A 20,802-nucleotide genomic window follows, 5' to 3' on the forward strand; every position below is an offset into this window, starting at 1 on the left:
CCAACGCTCCGCGTTTTTTCTGATTTTTTTCTTTATCTATTTTTATTTTTAATTTGATTTTCTTTTAAAATTCATAGAAAAATCATTTTACATCCAAAAAATCCCAAAATAATTTCTAAAATTCTCTTTTATTTTTCTTCATTTGATTTTTATTTTTCCACGTTTTAGTTTATTGATTTTCTATTTTTCATGAAATTTATCTTTTCTCCTTTGTTTTAATTGGTTTAAAAATACTTTTCTTCATTTTAAAATTCTAAAATTTTTATTATATGCTTATTATTTTATTTCAAACCTTTCATAATTTTCTTTGCCATTTATTTGGTGTTTTGAAGGATCTTATGGATTTTTCTTTTTATTTCCATTTTAAAATTCATTTTAAAAATATTTTTGATGCATTTTATTTCATTTTTATTACATTTTATATTTGTTTGACATTTGTTGACTTCTGTTGGCCTTGGATTATAGTTGTTTTGATCATAAGTCTCATCAAATTCAATGGATTTTGGGTGTTGATGGGGTGAAAACCCTAATCCACCAAAATAGATGATTGATTTTGATGATGACTTGATCAAACCTTTTATCCAATTTGGGTGTGATCTCTCTTGTCCTCTTCTTCTTCGTATCTTTCTTTTCCTCTTGATCAATTGGATGGTTTGCGTCCATCTTGTTCATGATGTGTGAATTGGTACTTGATGAACTTCCATAATTTCAAATGTACCTCCTAATTGGCCATGGATCATTTAAGATATTTTGGATTGATGTATAAGTTTGTCCTAAGTACTATGAAGTATGAATTAATGTAATGGACCACTATCCTAGCCTTTGTGCTTGATCATTTCTTTTCTTTTTGTGTGACATGGCTTTAGGAGAATGATTTACATATTATGTATGTAGCATGTATTAACACAAACATTATTATTGACCAGTCTCAGATAGTTGTGACTTCTATATAAGTCCAATTATGATTGCTTCACATAGCGTTAAATTTGTCCCGAAAGTAAGTCATTTTCATAAGTGAGATTGTAAGTCTCCTACTCCTCTTGGTATTGTGTGAAAATATTGCTTCTTTTTCATTTATGAGAGCTAGTGACATACTTATTGACTTTTATCCAAGTTGGTGCCCTTCTCACAAATGATGTAAAGGTCCATGTTTTCATGCTTGTGAGTTGAATAGTTGAGTATTCTCCAAAAAATGACAAATTGTATTTCCCTTTTGATTACTAACATCATCTACTAACATTTTATTGTATTAACTTTATTTTAATGTCATTTATCTTATGTTCTTTACTTTTTTTGTCATTTATTTTATGCTTTTACTTTAGCATTCCATATCATTTTGTTTATGTTTATGCTCTTTTACTCTTTGTCTATTTGGATTTCTTTTTCTTTTAAAGACATTAATAAAGGACCCCCCCCCCCTAAAAAATTGGTTCTCTTGATTTATGGACTTGAGGCTACTGTCCTTAGCATTGTTGTGGAGTTATGGACTTAGAACTAGGATCTTGACCCCCTACTTTAGGAGTTGTGATTTGAGACCTTGGGATTCATCTGGTAACTTTAACTTTGGACCCTCTTTTGAATACTTGGCTTGGTTACTTTGATTTCATCTGATGCATGATATATTCTTTGCTTACTTGGCTTGCTTGAGGCTTAATCCAAAGGAGGGAATTCTTGCTTGACTTATGCCATAAAACTTGCTATCTCTTGGTTAGATCTTTCCTCCTAGCTTTTACTTTATTTTCTATGATAGTTTCTTCTTCTCCTCACCCTTCTTTAAATTTCAAAATCTTCTCCCTCTTTTCAAAAACCTTATTGTTTTAAAACTTAAACCATTTTCCCAATAAACCTTGACTTTTGTCAAGTGATTTTCAAATTCTTTCTTAATAAATGCTAACACATCTTAAGCATACTCATACCCATTTTAAAAAGACTAAAAAATACATAACTCATTCAAACTATTTTGTGCCTTTTGTGCACTTTTTCTTTTAAAACTTTTTTCTCAAAGTTTAGACATGAGTAATTTCCATAGTTGAGATATAACTCTCATATCCCCATAGTATTGATGATAATTATTTTCCATCTAAGAGAGCTAGTGGCATGCTTGTTGATCCTTATCCAAGTTGGGGCCCTTCTCTGTGGTGATGCAAAGTTCTCATACTTGTGGGTGACTAGTTGAGTATTCCCCTTAAAACGACAAAATATCTTTTCATAAAAAATGAATCAAAACAAACATCTTTGTTATTTTTACCATGAACTATGAGGTTTTGATCCTCCATTTCACTTTGTTGGTATGTAGGCATGAAACTAAAAAATATTGGCAAACACAAAAATTATGAAAAACATTTATCTTCTCACCTCCCCCAATCTTTTGCAAACAACACCATTTTTAAGCCAAAATGCACAGATTTTCAAAGAGGTTCCCATGGAGTACCATGGATGTTTAGGATGCTAATATCCTCCCTTTGCATAACTAATCCCCGGACCCTTATCTCTTTTTATTAGTTTTGTTTTAAAACTTCTTTGGATTTTGTTCGTACTTTTTCCCTTTCCTTTGGAAATAATAAAAATGTGGTGGCGACTCTTGCTTTGCGAGTTAAGTTAATCAATATCTTAATCTCAAAATTTTACCGCTACATCTATGAATTACGATTCTTTGTTTACTGCGTCATAGAGTTTGTAACCACCTGTTGAGTGATACTTAACAAGTATAATTTGTTCTCCCTTGTCATCTAGATTCTTTCTAAGCTTATTCAGAACATGTCTATGTGCCACCGAACCAAACACCCTCAAGTGACTCATACTTGGTTTAAATTCATACCATGGCTCTTCGGGTGTGATATTTTTCAGCTTCTTTGTACCGCTTCTACCCATAATTCTTTTGAAAAGTGCTTCCCTTTCAACATGTTTTTTACCATGTTCATAATTGACCAATTCTTTCTCTTGATGTCTCCATTTTGTTAAGGCGTATAGGATGGCATTACCTCATGTACAATGTCCTCTTGATCACAAAACTTCCCAAAATCAATTGTGACATAATCCATCATTTGATTTTAGAGTTTTTTGATTTTGTGGTCACTTTTTCTACCATGAATTTGAACTTCTTGATTACGTCAAGCACCTCATCTTTTCTTTTAATAAAATAAGTCCATAACTTTCTACTATAATCATTAATAAAGTGACAAAGTACATATTGTCTCCGATTGAGTTAACTTGCAAAGGTCAATAGACATCCTAATACACCAACTCAAGATGATACTTGGTTATGGATCATGCATCTTTGCTAAAATTGCCTCTATGTTGCGTAGCCTACCCACACTCTTCACATACTTCAGCTGGCATATTGATCAATGGCAGCCCCGTAGCCATGTTGATTTTTTGTATAGTAATGAGATCTCTGAAATTCAAATGCCTAAGCTTATAGTGCTGAATTTGTTCCTCCCTACCAGCTGCAGTTACAAAACACCTATGTTCCATTACTTTTAGTTCAACCTTGAAGGTTCAGTTTTGAGCCATAAAGGCCTTTAGGATCAAACTCTCATTTTCATTCGTAACTTTCAAAACTTTATTTTCCATGTGAATCTTGTAATTACTTTCAAGCAATTGACCAATGCTCAGAAAATTACACTTGACTCTGGGAATATAAAGCATATCTTGAATCAAATAATGCTCACCATTATTTCTCTTTATTGATATGTCACAAATCCCCTCTGCTTCTAGTGTGCTTCCATATGCAAATTTCACCTTATTCTTATGTCTTCATTGTTTCATACAAACCAATCCTTTCTTATTGTAATGTGCGTTGAGCACCCAGAGTCAAGATAACACTGATCGCTACATTCTTTATCTTCTTTCACAGTCACCATCACATTTCCAATTGGTTGTAACCGATTATTGCGGGCTTGTAACCAGTTACAAAATCCTTCTCTCGCTAATGATTCCTTCTTGTGAATCATTCTTGTTTTCATTATATTCACGAGCAAAATGTCTAAGCTTTTGAAAATTATAGCATTGAATATTGTTCTTATCATCTTTCCTTCTTCCTCTATTGTTGCCGCATTTGTGATTGCTTGATCCACCACCTCTGTTGTGGCTACTATTGTAACACCCTAAACCCTAAACGTAAATTTTTAAAGATAAAATCATACATAGGATGTTACTTCACCAAACACCCTCGTACATAAACATGCAATTAAATAATTCACAACATAAGATAAATAAAAACACATCATGAGTCTGAATAAAACATTTCTGAAAAAAACTCCATAAAAGAGAGTTATAGCTCATTACATAAAATCACAAGCGCCCAAATCCCCGATGTTACAGACCAGAGCATTTATTCGACTAAATAGAGAAAAATGATAAATGCTAAGAGAGCGTCGAAGCCATCTCACGAACATCACATCTATCACTCATGTTGATTATTTGCACAATAATACACAAAGCCAATCCAACAAAGTAAATAAGGGGTAAGAATACACTTGCAAGTAAGAACAGTGAAATTTAACAATAACATGATAGATGAATGCAACATTAAGATTAATAGACAAACACATACACCAATACAAACACAAAGATCATTCTCAACATACGCAATGCTATCATGCACCAACTTCATCACCTATATGCATGTGGTACCAAGTTTTTGTGGATGACAAAGGTATGTTACTGATTTCTTCCACGGTCTCAAGTCCCTCACCTGAACCAAAGAACCATACCAAATAGATCTGAGACCCGTATTTGATCTCTCAACTAGACCAACGATCCCACCAAATAGATCTAAGGCCATAAAAATGGACCGAGGTCCCACCAACTTCATTGTATATACATGCATGGTAGTATAAAAAAGAAAAACATGCATTTCACAAAAGAAAAGTTTTAACATATTCCGCCAAAAAATTATTTATAATATTATTCACCAAAAAGTAGTTCCATATACGAACCACACATGTCAAATAAAAGACCACCAATATAGTTCCACCAGACTGATCACAACAAAATAATTACTTAATACTTATAATCGCCCAAAATTCCAACACACTCAACAAATATGTTATAGTATTCTATATCTCAAATCCACACTAAAACATCCAAATTACTCTAAAAAAATCGAAAGGGTCCCCAAAAGTGATAATTCTACTATAATTATAGGGGTGGGTGGTTTGACTCAATACTAATAATATTAATTAAAAAATTTTAATTATTTTATCTTAGTTTATCTAAATAAGTATTAACTCAATATTAATAATAATTTTTAACTCAATATAAATTTAAAAAAAAAAATATTTTACCTTAAAAATTATTAACTCGATATTATCAAAATAATTATTAACTCAATATTAATAATATTAATTTTTAAAATAATTATTTTATCTTAATGATTATTAACTCGATATTATCACCATAATAATTAACTCAATGTTAATAATATTAATCTTTAAAATAATTATTTTAACTTAGTTTTTTTTAATATTTCGACTTCTCCGTATCGCCATACGAGTTCGAACGAAAAAAAACCAATTTTTGATATAATTTTTTTTAGGATTGAAAGATATTTTCATATAGATCATCTTTATAAATTTTAACATCAAATTGAAAATCATTTGATATGTCAACATGAAAGTTAACGGATTACAAAACTTTAAGAAAACCGTTAATTTTGATCATTCTCTTTAACATAACAAATGATTTTTGATTGATGTTAAATTTTATAGGGATGATTTATATGATAATAATTTTCAATTCAACGGTAGATTTTGTTATAGAGATGTGTAGTGAAGAGTTATTGTAGGTGTCATATTACTAAGTTTGACACTTGGTGTTATTTAATCCTATATATATATAAATAATAACAACTTTAATATTATTAACACTATTGAGGATATTACATAGATCAAAGCCAAAGGGGTTAAGGGAAACTCCATTTGGCTAAAACAACAAATACACAGAACACATAAAATACAGATTATAAAAACAAAACAAAATATGATCGATAAATAAAACAGGGTTATTAGTGTTGGTGCACAATGTGAAATGGATGAAGATGGAAGAAGAGAGAGGAGAGAGAATAACAAACTTCCACTACTCTGCTAAAACAGTTATAGTAAATGGTTGCACACATTCACATACTTCTACACAGACTACTCTTACAACTATTACATTATTTAATGGCTAAGCACACTACTACTTATATACACAAACAATAATTCCACATATGTGAAATACTAAAATATTAAATTACCCTTCAACATCATTCCTTAATTCAGGATTTAACTAATCAAAACTAACAACACCAATTTCATCCCTCAAGTGGAGAAATTAATCAATCTTGATCGCTTTCGTCAGAACATCTGCCAGTTGCTTCTGAGTTCTACAGTACATAACTTCTAGCACTCCATTTTGAATTTGACTTCTCAAAAAATGATATTTAGTCTCAATATACATGCTTCTCCCGTGCAACACTGGGTTCTTGGCAAGATTGATTGCATACTTGTTATCAATCATCAACTTCAGAGGCTTGTTTACCTTGATCTTCAGATCATGTAGTAAATTCAGAAGCCAAATAACTTGACACACAACCACAATATCTGCAATATATTCTGATTCACAGGTTGGAGAGACAACAACTAGTTGCTTCTTGGAACACGAAGAAATAGGACTTCCCAAATACTTAAACAAATATCTAGAAGTACTTCTTCTGTTAACTCTGTCTCCACACCAATCAGAGTTTGAGTAACACATCATCTCTAGATTAGTACTTCTTCTGTTAACAGTTGTTGATGAGATCGAGAACATCTTGAGCGCCAAACAACACACACATCTGAATCATCCAACGACTCCAGTTCTTGCCACCGAACACTTGAAGCTTGGTACTCAGACTACCATTTTTATTCATCTTCAACCTTGTGCAAAACTCAGATCTCACCAAACACTAGTATTTTCCAATCCCGCAGAATCAAGAAATGTGATTCTATTACGATTTTAATCAAAAGTTCAACACGAACTCAAGAAACAAAATCAATCACACAACTCTAGACCGTTCACTCGTGCTTCCCTATGTTTCCCTATGGATCTGAACAAGGAGCTCTAGATACCAATTATTGGTGCACAAGGTGAAATTGATGATGATGGAAAAAGATAGAGAAAAGAGAATAACAAACTTCCATTGCTCTGCTAAAACGATTATAATAAATGGTTGCACACACACAGACACACTACTACACAGATTTCTCTTACATCTATTACATTACTTAATGGCTACACATTACTACTTATATACACAAACAATAATGTCAGGTAGGTGAAATACTAAAATATTGAATTACCCTTCAACAATTAGGCCAAAAACATTCCTTGACGCTGATGAGAGGGTAAGAGAGCCCTCATTATACTGTTGCCTAAAGGTCATCTTACGGTAAGCAACCCCCCTATCTTAATCGAAACTTTTCTCAAAAATCTTTTTGTTCGTACTACTCCCTTCCCAAAGCTCATTTTTTTCGCTCTCAGATGCGCCGCTTCATCAATTTTGAGATTTTTCCTGTTCTGACCTAGTTATCACGCTCTTTTTAAAATCTATAGTATCAATCTCATTTGAACACTTCACCTCCTACTTACTCTCACACACCCATATTGCTGTTAAGTTAAAATAATCAATTTTTTTTTTATTATTAACAATTATCCCAATTAAATAATCATTCCAATTTTAAAAAATATTTTCAATGTTACCGTAAATGATTATTCTAAAACATTACAATTAAATAAGAATTTCAATTAACAACTATTTAATTAAAACCTATAATTAAATCCAAAAACTCGAATTATTTCAATAATTACTAAATATCTTAAAATTAACTAATAATTCAATGAATATTAATTTCTAAATCTCACGCTCTCAACTCAATCATTTCGATAATTATTAAATTATCAAAATACTCTTATAACACTCAAGTCACTAAAAATAATACAATTAATCAAAATAAATCACACCACATGCAACAAACAAATGTTCTAATATTTAATTAAAAAACTAAAATAAAATTAGGATGTTACAACCATTTTAGAACGTTGAATTGTTAAAATTTTAAGAGACCATTCCACCATTGTTCTGATAGTTTCCTCCACCTTTATTCATGGACCATTTTCCCTTCACCTTCTTATCTTTTCCAACAAAATGGAACTACAAAGCAATCTCAGTCTTTGCCTTGTCAACATTACTCTCCTTCATTCTTTAATCTTGAGTCTCAAGAGAACTTTGCAACTCTTCTTTGCTAATGGTTGAAAGATCCTTGGACTCTTCAATTACAATCACTATATTATTGAACCTTGATGTTATAGATCTTAAGATTTTACCAACAATATACTGCTCAGTGATTATCTTTCCACATGTATTTACTTGATTCACCAATTTTGTGATTCTTGTAGTAAATTCACTAATGATTTCCTTCTCTTCCATCTGAATCAATTTCAACTGCCTCTTGTGAGTTTTTAACCTCAGTGTCTTTGCTTTATCAACTCATGCATAACTTTTCTCTAGAATATCTCACACTTCCTTTGAGGATGTGCAATCACCAACATTCTCAAAGTTATCAGCATCAACACATTAATGAATAAGATATAAAATTTTGAAATCTTTCATCTTCTCTTCCTTATGTGTAGTCTTGTTGCACCTTCTACAAGTGGATTAACATCATTCTTATCACTTCAAGAACATTAAATTAATTATTTTATCATATAGTTATCGTGTATTGAGAAGATTTTATAAGGGTTGCAGTTCCCGAGGAGTGGTCGCCCGGGGACCAATATTAAGTTAATTGTTTTTTTTTTAAACTATTTTTAAATTTTATCTCATATTACTTTTATTTATTTATAATATATTAAAATTTAAATTCTACTAATTTTAAAATATATTTTTCTTAGAAAATAATCACTTAACTAATTTTAAATTTTATCTCATATTACTTTTTAATTTCTAACTTAACTCAAATTTAAGATAAAAATTTAAATTTAAGATAAAAGATAATATATATTTTAAGATTAACTTATCATATATCATTATGTACGAGTAAGATACTTTGGGTTTGGGCTAGCTTTTCTAAGTCCAATTTGAACTTAGAAATTGGATTTCTTGTATATATGGATCATGAATATCACATGTAGGGAACATATATTAAGATCTCCTTATACACAGCTGGCTTGATAAAACTTTTATATTCATGAGAAGGCTTGAACTAAAGTTCCAACACTTGAAAAGAAAATCCTAATGGTCTAAGTAAGAAAAAAGGCAAACAGCTTGAATTAGCTTTTTTTTCCTTACTCCAAAATGCAGATACCTAAACTTGCACTAGTACATTGGAGTTAGACTACCTAGGTTCTACCCTTAGGAGTACCTTTCAATCAAGCTGTAAAAAAAGTGCCCTCCAATTTAATGGGTAGACTTTACTGAAAGCAATCTGACAAAGGTAGCTGGCATAATTTATATGACACTGACCCCATGAATCAATCCATGCCACCAAATCCAAAAGGACAAAAACAATATGTTCCCATTTTCCAGAAAATAGAATCAAACTCATCAAGATCATAACTTCATATTAATTATACTCCTGGATTTTCAACAACAAAATATACTTCCATAATTCCATGTTAAATTTCTGGACCACAAAGATCACATACATATAACATACTAGTAGTAATTAATTAACTTGCATAATTAATGCCGGGCCCTAAATTATTTAATAAACCAGCAACTTAAAACCTTAATCATAATCACTATTACATTTTTTCAAACTCATAATTAGGTGTGTGAATCTGTGTATCTATGGACACTTGTATTTGTTGCCACGAGTCAACATATCAGTGTAGCATTTGCCACACTTTTCTCTGTTGCCATAAGTTCCTGGAGGGACACATTTGCAACGGTTACAACATGTCACGCATGCTCTCAAGCATAGGTTCTTCCTTGAATGTAATTGGCACCTATAACCACATAGTGGAACACAATCTGCTCACAAAATAAACATACAAAGTATCATTAGTTCATCACATCTCACTATTTAATTTAGTTACACTATATCCGTAGCAAATTTTGTATGATTTAGTGACAGTATGACCGTAGCAAATTTTGTATGATTTAGTGACAGTATGACCGTAGCTAATTATTTGAGATTCTATAGAATTATACATGACATAGAAATGGAGGGTGACTTACCCTTCCATGATTTGACGATAGGAGTAGGTGCTGCCGGTGGAGTTGTAGCAACAGGTGGCTGAGAAGTTGGTGGAGGAGTTGGTGCTGTGAACGGTGGAAGTGAAGGTGGTTTCACAAAAGGTGGTGATTGATAAGGTGGTGTTTTTGTCAATGGAGGAGAAGGAGGTGCCTTGACATATGGTGGAGTTGTTGGCGGTGCCTTCACCGGAGAAGGTGGTGTTGGAGCCGTCACTACAGGTGTTGGCGTTGGTTTTACTGGTGGAGCAAGAACAGAAGGAGCTGAAGGGTTTGCATAGTTCACCTGCACCAAATGCAATTTTTCAAACTTTTTTTCCCTTTTTTTAAACCAACAATTTTTTTAATATTATTGAAATGATTTATATATAAAAAAAAATCTTCTAGATAGTGACAATATAATTTATGAAACAACATTCTGATACGATGTTATAAGGGATTAAAACAAAAATAGAAAGGAAAATTTTTTAAGTGTTAACAACATACCACTATTTTGAGATCTTCCTCATAGGAATAAACCTGCACATAATTAAAGATATATTATTTTAAAGGTGATATATGCAAGTAAAATATAACACTAATTCAAGAAAGAAATAGTTATATTCAAAAAAAGAAGTTTTTGTCATCACCGTTTTTTGTGTGGATATTTATGTGCTTATGATGAGTAAGTGAAAAGTAGAAAAAAGATAATACCTTAGTGGCCACCACAAGAAAAATGCCTAGAAGAAGAATGGATTTTGAAGCCATTTTTTGGAGCAAGGACAAGAAAGAAAGAAGAGTAATCTAGTGAGTGTTACTTGAAAAACCTACTAGTCCTTGAGTTATATAGAGATCAAGGTTGGAGAGAGAGAAAACAAAAAAAGTTAGGTAGATTAAATTAATAATGTAATTTAATGTAGATGAGGTATAAGGTGAATAATCTAAGTGGTTTATGCACTAATTTACATGGTAATACATATTGTAATGTATAGTAGAAATTGTTTAGGTTTATACAGCTTCTACCCACGTGCCTCTTTAACATTGTGTCTACTAAACTACTATTATATCTAGTTTTCACAAGAGTGTGTGTTGCCACTAAGACTAAGCTATTGGTAGGAGTATTAAATTGTGTTGAACACCAAGCTTATCTTTTAGAGTTGGTATTGGGACCATACATCAAATGCATGTTAGATCTTGAAATTCATGACATGTTTTTTAACTAAGACACATTGGTTTGACAAATTCATTAGTCAAAGACTAGTGGCTCTATTTGGATCAAGGCATGGCGTAGTTAAAAAGGTGATGATCATCTAGTTCAATTTGGTTTAGTAATTTCTAGTTATAAAAAAGTAATAACTCAAATATATTAGTACTTGAACAATAAATAAATAAATAAAGTTAAATAAATTAGATGGTTGCAAGTTGCAAATGTGTGTTCACAGCTCATAGTTAGGTGAAATTGAAATGACTAAAAATGGGAGGGAATGCAGGGCCAAAGTAATGAGAAGAAAACAGCATCAAATGGGTTGCAGAAATTGTAATTATCATCATAATGGACTCTCGATATTTGTGCACTGTGTTTCTTTCTTCCATACTTTGTACTTGTAGAGAGCATATCAGCTAGAGACTCTGATCACATAAACAAAATACAAACACATACTACTACTACTACCTAGTTACATTTCTATAATCCTTTCTAATAAATTGAAAATATTATATTGAGAATTAATAAATAATATTAATATTAATTTTTATTATTAAATTGGGAAATAAAGTACCCAAGAAAAAGATAAGTACTCCCACCATTATTGTAGACAAATTCGAAACTTGAAGTAGAAGGCACGTTAATTGTTAACTGTTCATAGAAAAATGTTACTAATTGTTTCTACATTTCTCAAACAAAAATGATATTCCTATATCATGGATACTGTGCATGAATACTTTCATATATTGTTCACTGCTAATAAATATTTTTTTATATTAAAAAATATTATTTACTATATAAATATGATAAACAGTCTATACAATATAAATATTGAATATAAAAATGTAAGAATAGTAAATTTACTTTTCATTAATACTGTTTATAGATGTTATTCACAAAAACATTATTTAACATATATATATATATATATATATATATATATATATATATATATATATATATATATATATATATATATATATATATATATATATATATAAACATTTGGTATACAAATCAAATGTAAGAATATCAATGTTTCTTGTATTTTATTTCTTTTATGATAGAAAAAGCTAATTTTAAATTTATGATATAAATAAATCATGTGATTTCATGTGCAATGTCCGTCAACCAGAATAATTGAATGGTCCGCCGGCATGGCCTTGCAGTTAGATTTAACAAATATTTATAGTCTCTTTGTTCAATTTTTTAAAAAACTTTAAATATAAAATTCCGTTTAAGAGTTGTTCGTGAAATATCATTGTTTTATGTTAAAACGAGCTTTGTTGAAACTTGAGAAGCATTCTTATAAATTGTTCATCTCTTAACTCTTCCATCCAATGTATTAAAGTTGTCGAAGCTTACGCGGCTCTAAACAAATCAACCATAGCGATATCTGATTTTATAAATTTGAGATAAAAAATCACTATTATAGTGTTTGTGATAAGATGCGTAAGAGGTTTTTATGTGTTGTGATATGTAAAAATTGAATGGATAAAACATGAATAAAATATTTATAGTTATGGTTTTTTGATTAAGGATTCGCTACGATGGATTTTAGTGTATATGAATTTGAGCACATGTTCCTTTGATTTGACATACTAATGAATAATATTTAACATTAAAAAATAAGGGATTAATTATTATTTACTGTCAGTGTAAAAAAATTTATACTGTCGATTCATTATCATCACTCGTTTGTATTATTTTATAAGTTTTTAAAATAAAAGTCAAATTTATTTCAATATCCAAAGTTTAGAATTAATTGACAATGTAAAATCATTTTATTTCAATTAAATCCAAAATTGAATATAATATAAATAAAATTTATTAAAGAAAAAGAACTCAATCTGTTGTTTTATACATAAAATTTAATAAGTAAGACAACTCAATGTATTATTTTTTAAGTGAATGAACATAAATATCAAAAATACTAGAATTTATAATTTGTAATTATGTGGGCCAAATAGATGACAAAATTTGATCTTTAATTTTAAAGTTTAAACCCTAAGTTTTAATGGGCATTGCAAGCCGATTCATACAGGCTAATTCATTTTAACGGGTTTAGCATGTGAGACTTTATAAATTACATTTGACACATTACAATTTCTTTTCTTCGAGACTTTATAAGTTATATTTGACACATTACAATATCTTTTCTTCATTTATGAGACACCTAAGTATGAGACTCTTTCATTATCCTCGTCCATATCTAATACCATTAATCTTTGTCACTCCCCTGCAAAATCGAATGAGTCTCTTACACAATTGTATGAACTTAAGAGAGCCTTCATTAATGAATTATATCAACATATTTAATAATCTGATAAGTGGAGTTGAACATTTCATCCTCACTAAAAACTTTAAGACATTAGATATATGTGCCTTTTTATTTATAAAATGCAACTTTAATTTTTAAATCCAATATGAGTCGGGTTTGATTGTTGATCTTCTCTCGATTATTAGTGGTTTTAACACTCTAAGACAAGATATGTGATGGTGGCGTCATTCCAAAGATGGTAATTATTTTGTATCCTTAGCATACACCTATCTCCTTTCGCGGGAGCTTCCTAGAGATACCCAGGTATTCTCTGTTGAGAGTATTGGAGTAGTTTGGTACCCTCTAATGTAATGGTTTTCTCCTAGAACTTCCTTTAGGATTAAACCCCTACTAGAGTGAACTCATTTAAAAGGATAATTCATTTGGGATAGGGGAATTTTCTTTGTCCTTTATGTTCGGAGACCACTTAGTTGTCCTCACATATCTTTATATCTTGTGAGGTGGCAATTTCAGTTTAATATAGGATATTTAGATGGTTAGGGTGAGTTATGACTTTACCTAGGGATTTGGTTATTCTTTTCTAGACGTTCTTACCTACTGGTAGTTTGCTTAGGATTAGATGGGGGTATTGTTTAATTTGATATGATGTAATTTAGATGGGGTATCGTTTGATTTGACATGATGTAATTTAGTTGATTTGAAAATCTCTAAATGATATAGTGTTCTCAAATAAATTGGCAAATTTGAAGGGGCGTGAAAGACTTGATCATTTTTTTGTCTTGTAAATGATATAGTGGTAGGTTTGTGGGTAATTTATGTGTTTTCTTAGTCTGACTCGAGAATCCTATCTTATATTTGAGTCAATAGCAACTTGAGAGTCAACGACCTCCTTTTGAGGTGTCTTTGGTGCTTTGATAGATGTAGGTGTTCAACTAGATATATGAGGAACTCTAACCTAATTGTCGTTTCTTATTGTTTTATTGTTGTGTGTTGTGGGACTTCCTAGTAGTTTTTGTTTTGTTTAGGCGGCTGGCCATTGTTGTTTCTTTTTCTTTCCTTTTTCTTAATACTTTGGTATCTCTTTATATATATATATATATATATATATATATATATATATATATATATATATATATATATATATATATATATATATATATATATATATATATATATATATATATATACTCTTTTTAATAAATAAGTAAATAAAATAAAATAATAAGAATCAAAAGAAAATAAAAAATATTTATAAAAAAATTAAAAACTAAATATTTTTTTTGCAGAAACTAAAACTATAAAATGATATATTTTCAAAAATGAAATGCATATTTAAACCATAATTTTGTTAACAATAATTTAGTTATTTTGATAGAGTAACCTTTAGATTTTTTTTTAAATAACAATTGTTCAAACAAATTTTTTCTTATTAATTTTTAAAGCATCTACGTTTAAATATAAAAATTACAACGCAGAGCACTAGTCAATTCAAATGACGACTCCATTGAAAAAATAAGTGGCCTAATCAATTCAATTATGAACTGCATCTAGTCTAGCCAATTGAATTGGCGACTTTTGTACAAATCATAAGAGATGTCACCAATTCTACGTGTTGGATACTTTTTTTTAAAATAATTAATTAATAATAAATAAATAAAAATTATTAATATTTACTTTAAATAGGATTACGAGAATATTTTTATATTAACAACGATGACCAACTTCATCGTAATGCCACCGGTTCCACTCCCTAGACAACTTGTATCAAACACCTAGGGAGAAACAACATAAACAACTAAGAGTGCTTAGGGAACTCGTATCAAATACCTAGGACAATCAATAGAGACCAGTACGATAAAGAGTATTTAAGGGGTGTGGAACATGTGGCATGTGTGATAAAGCAGGTTGTCGTTTGTCGTTGTTAGTGTATAAATATTTTTGTATGTAATCTTATTTAAATTAAATATAAATAGTTTTATTTAATTTTTTTATTACTTAATTGTATTCAAATAAAATAAAAAATATCCAACACATAAGAGTCGGATGAATTGTTGATTGCTTCTATGACTTGTATACCCCCGTCAATTCAAATTGCTATACTAGGTCAAATCGTCAATTGAATTGGTTAGATCACTTTTTTTTTTCAATGGAGATGTCAATAGCTAATGCGACGTGTTGCAATTTTTCATTTGAAACATGGATAGTTTAGAAATTAATAGAGAAAATTGATTATTTGAGAAATTTGGTTAGAAAAGTTAGTTATTTTGAAGGAAAAAAAAGTAATATTTAACAATGAAAAAATGGTTTAATATCCCATTTTATCTTAACCTTGGAATTTGTTTTGCTCCCTTAATTTAAAAATTTCTATAATAATTCTTTAATTCTTCAAAACATATTATGTTAGTCATTTTTATTCAATTAGCGACGATTTTAAAAAAAAAAACGTCATTAATTTGATAAAAATAACTAACAAAGTACGTTTTGAAGAATTAAGGTGTTGGTGCACAAGATGAAGAAGATGAAGATGGGAGAAGAGAGAGAGAGAATAGAAAAGAGAATTTAATTAACAAACTTCCACTACTCTTCCAAAACGGTTACAACAAATGGTTACGCACTCCCACTGCTCACACCACTGTTGACAGCTATACTTGTTTACATACACAACAATAATGCCACGTAGGCAAAATGCTAACCTACACTAGTTAGGTTAAGGTTAACAAAACTAATACTACTACTACTGAATATGAATTACTTCTAACACCATCCTTTAATTCATATTCAGCTAATCAAAACTAACAACACCAATTTCACCCGTCAAGTGGAAAATTGATCAGTCTTGATCGCTTTCGTCAGAACACTGCCAACTGCTTCTAGGTCCTATTGTGCATAACTTCTAGTACTCCATTCTGAATCTAACTTCTCAAAAAGTGATACTTTGTCTCAATATATTTTCTTCTCCCATGCAACACTGGATTCTTGGCAAGATCGATTGCATACTTGTTATTTATCATCAGCTTCAGAGGCTTGTTTACCTTGAACTTCAGATCTTGCACTAAATTCAAAAGGCAAACAACTTGACATGCATCTACAACACCTGCAATGTATTCAACTTCACAGGTCGACAAAGTAACAACTGGTTGCTTCTTGGAACACCAAGAAATATGACCTCCTAGATACTTAAACAAATATCCATAAGTATTTCTTATGTCAACTTTGTCTCCATACCAATCAGAGTCTGAGTAAAACGTCAACTATGAATTAGTCTTTTCACCAGAAGGGAACAACACTCTATACTTCATAGTCCCCTTAATATACCTCTAAATCCCAATAGTATCTTGGTAATGAGACCACTTCGATTTACTCATGAACCTACTAATCGTTCCAACTACATAATAAATATCATATATGGTATTACACAAATACCTTAGAGAGCCAACCAACTGCTTGAAAGTTACAACATCTACATCATTACCTTTAGGATTAAAGTCCAATTTTTGATTTGTTTCTAAAGGTATGACCGCAACCTTACAATTCATCAACTTAAATCTCTTCAGAAGTTCAAGTTCATACTTCAGGTGATGCAAAATGATATCTTTCTCAGAGTACAAAATCTTTATCCCTAAAAGTAGTCTAACCAAGGTTTATGTAGAAAACCTCTTATAACTAACCTTGCTCTGCGTTTGCCAATTGATCGATCTGACTTCAGATTCACCTTGAAAACCCATATGACGATGATGGTTTTCTTATCCTTTGGAAGCTCAGTCAACTCCTAAGTCTTCTTTCTTTCTATAGCCTTAAGTTCTTATTTCATGACCTTCAGCCACACTTTCTTCTTGAGTGTTTCTTCAACACTAACTAGTTCACATTATACTAAGATGGAACACTAAATGACTTCTCCTCCAAAGTCTATTTCAGTATCTTGCAGTATGCCAAACTCTGCAAACCTTATTGAGATGTTTCTGATTCTTTATGGCCTTTGAACTTGTTCAGAATCTTCTTCAAACGCTGAAACAATATCAAATGTTGGAACCCCAAAAATATCATCTTTAGAGGAATGAACACCTTCAGAGTCCGGAATATTCCCAGAGTCTGGATCTCCACCAGAGTCTGAATCACCATTAGAATTTGGATCAGAATCAGATTCACCTTCAGTGTCAGACTTGCCTTCAGAGTCACTATCAAACTCTGACTCATCTTCGGGATCAAAATCACCATTAGACTCTGACTCATCTTCAGAACCTTTGAACTTTGAAGTATCTTCAGAAGTTGAATCTTCAGAAGTTGACTCATCAGAGTTGGATTGAGACTTGTTCCAATCCTACGCTTATGATTCTTTCACGATGACATCTCTGCTGAATTAAGCTTTGTTAGTAACATGACAATAGAGCTTATAAGCACTTGTTTGTGGTACCCCACAAGGAACATACCTTTGTCTCTTTTATTCAACTTCCTTCTCTTAGCATCTGGAACACGTTTTTAACAAACAGAACCACCTTTAGATGGATCACACTTTTCTTATCTCCAATCCACTTCTCTAAAGGAACAATTCCCTTCAACTTTTTGGTTGGACACCTACTGAGCATATATGCTATAGTGGCAACAGCTTCTCCTCACAAGGTGTGAGGGAGTTTCTTCTCCTTCAGCATGGTCCTTGTCATATCAAGCAAAGTTCAGATTCTTATTTCAGCAAGACCATTATGTTGAGGAGTGTATGAAGCAGTCACCTTATGCTCAATTCCATTCTCCTCATAGAACTTTCTCAACTCTATAGAGTTATACCCACCTTCACCATCAGTTCTGAGAACTTTCAGCTTCTTCCCACTCTGATTCTCAATTTTGATTCTGAATTTCTTAAATTCAACAAGCACCTTGTGTTTGAACTTTATAAGGGATACCCATGCCATCCTTGTGAACTCATTAACAAATGATACAAAGTATTTATTCCCTTCAAGTGAAGGTATTGGGAATGGTCCACATACATCAGAATGCACCATATCCAGAGCATGCTTTGCTCTTGGAGGCATTTCAGATGCAAATGGATGTCTTGGTTGCTTCTCTCTCATGCACACGTTGTATGACTTCTCTGGCTTCTTAATTGCAAATATTCGGTGTACCAACTTCTTTGAATTCATATGCCCTAAGATTCTGAAGTTCAGATTACCAAATCTTTTGTTCCACAACTCACTTTCCTTCACAACACTTGTTGCACTAAGGCACTCAGAGTCTGCAGTTTTAACATTCATTTTGAATGTTCTATTCCTTCCCTGTTCTAACATTATAATCAGCTTTTGATTACAATCATACAACCTCAAAAGATTATCTTTCATGGTAACTGAAAATCATTTTTCAATTAATTGATCTACACTCATCAGGTTGCATTTCATACTTGGAACATACCACATGTTCTGAATTAATGCAATTTTACCATTATACAAAACTACTATGACATTTCCCATTCCTTCAGCATTCAAATACTTATCATCAGCACATCTGATCTTGGTCCTCTTACCAGAGTCAAACTCAACCAACCATTTCTTATTTCTAGTAAGGTTATTTGAACAACCAGTGTCCATGTACCACTAGTCTTCCAAAGACGCATTATCAGACTCAAAAGCCACTAATAACATGGATTCATCATCAGAATCTCCTCTGGCTATGTTTGCTTCTTCTGACTTTCGTTCCTTGTTTGACCAATAATCAGCAGCGAAGTGGCCAAACTTCTTACAACAGTAGCACTGAATTTTTCTATTGTCATACTTCTCCTTCCCCTTCTGAGCACTCTTATGGCTTTCATAAGTTAAGGTTTCTAACTTGTGAACACCATCATATTTCTTCCTGGATTCTAACCAAGACTGCTTCTGATATTTTATTACCAGAAGCTGCTTTCAGAGCCTACTGCTTTACCTCCATTTCAGAGTTTCTCTCAGACAAACGCAACTCTTGTGCCTCTAGACTGCTTTGCAGCTCTTCAATTCTCAAGGTGCTAAGATTCTTAGAATGTTCAACTGCTACAACAATGTAATCAAACTAAGGAGTAAGAGACCTAAGTACCTTTTCAATGATCCTTTCTTCAAAGAGAGTTTCTCCACACGTATTCATCTCATTTGTGATCAGAATCACTCTAGATATGTAGTCAGATACCTTCTCATTGTTCTTCATATTGATATTCTCATACTTCTTACGTAGAGACTGAAGCTTCACCTTTTCATCGATGCATCACCACCATAGCACCGTACCAGTGTGTCCCATACAACCTTCGTCGTCATCAAAACAGTGATTTTCTCAAACACATTCACATCCACCCACTGATGGATGTAGAACAACACCTTCTGATCCTTCTTCCTCAGATCACATTGAGCATTCCTCTGCGTATATATTGCATTTGCCGGAAGTGCAATCAGAACGTAACCGTCATTAACGAGATCAAGAACATCTTGAACGCAAAACAACGCACACATCTGAGTCATCCACCGATTCTAGTTCTTGCTATCGAACACTAGAGGCTTAGTACTCAGATTACCGTTTTCGTTCATCTTCAAACTTGTGCAATTCATTCAGATCTCACTAAACACTAGTGTTTCTCAATCCCGCAGAATCAAGATATGTGATTTTGTAACGCTTATGATAAAAAATTTAACACGAACTCAAGAAACGAAATCAATCATAGAACGCCTCACCGTTCACTCATGTTTCCCTGTGGGTCTGAACCGGGGCTCTAGATATCAATTGTTGGTGCATAAGGTAAAGAAGAAGAAGATGGAAGAAAAGAGAGAATTGAAATAACAAACTTCAACTACTCTTTCAAACAATTATAATAAATGGTTACACACTTCCATTGCTTACACCACTGTTCACAGTTACACTTGTTTATATACACAACAATAATGCTACGTAGATAAAATATTATTTTACACCGATTAGATTAAACTTAACATAATAATTAATATGATTACTTCTAAATAAGGTACATTAAAAGACTAAAATAAAGCTCAGATTTAAGATATAATACTAAAAGGTATTAAAAAAAATCATTACTTTTTGTCCTTAATACTGTCTCAGATAACAAATAACATTATAATAATTTAATAGAAGCTATCAATATTTTACTATTTAATTTCCAAC

General features: G+C 31.5%; 1 protein-coding gene across 1 annotated transcript; it reads right to left on the reverse strand.

Annotated features, from left to right (window-relative positions):
- Positions 1-9,551: 9,551 nt before the first annotated feature.
- Positions 9,552-11,051, reverse strand: LOC127123113 (gibberellin-regulated protein 14). Its single transcript, XM_051053372.1, has 4 exons — positions 10,910-11,051; positions 10,703-10,735; positions 10,202-10,502; positions 9,552-9,994 (listed from the first exon to the last, which is right to left on the reverse strand). The coding sequence occupies exons 1-4, from the start codon at positions 10,961-10,963 to the stop codon at positions 9,810-9,812; spliced, it is 573 nt and encodes a 190-aa protein (XP_050909329.1). The 5' UTR covers positions 10,964-11,051; the 3' UTR covers positions 9,552-9,809.
- Between the last annotated feature and the right edge of the window lie 9,751 nt (positions 11,052-20,802).

The sequence above is a fragment of the Lathyrus oleraceus genome, chromosome 1, assembly GCF_024323335.1.
Source record: "Lathyrus oleraceus cultivar Zhongwan6 chromosome 1, CAAS_Psat_ZW6_1.0, whole genome shotgun sequence".
In the NCBI taxonomy this organism is placed as follows: domain Eukaryota; kingdom Viridiplantae; phylum Streptophyta; class Magnoliopsida; order Fabales; family Fabaceae; genus Lathyrus; species Lathyrus oleraceus.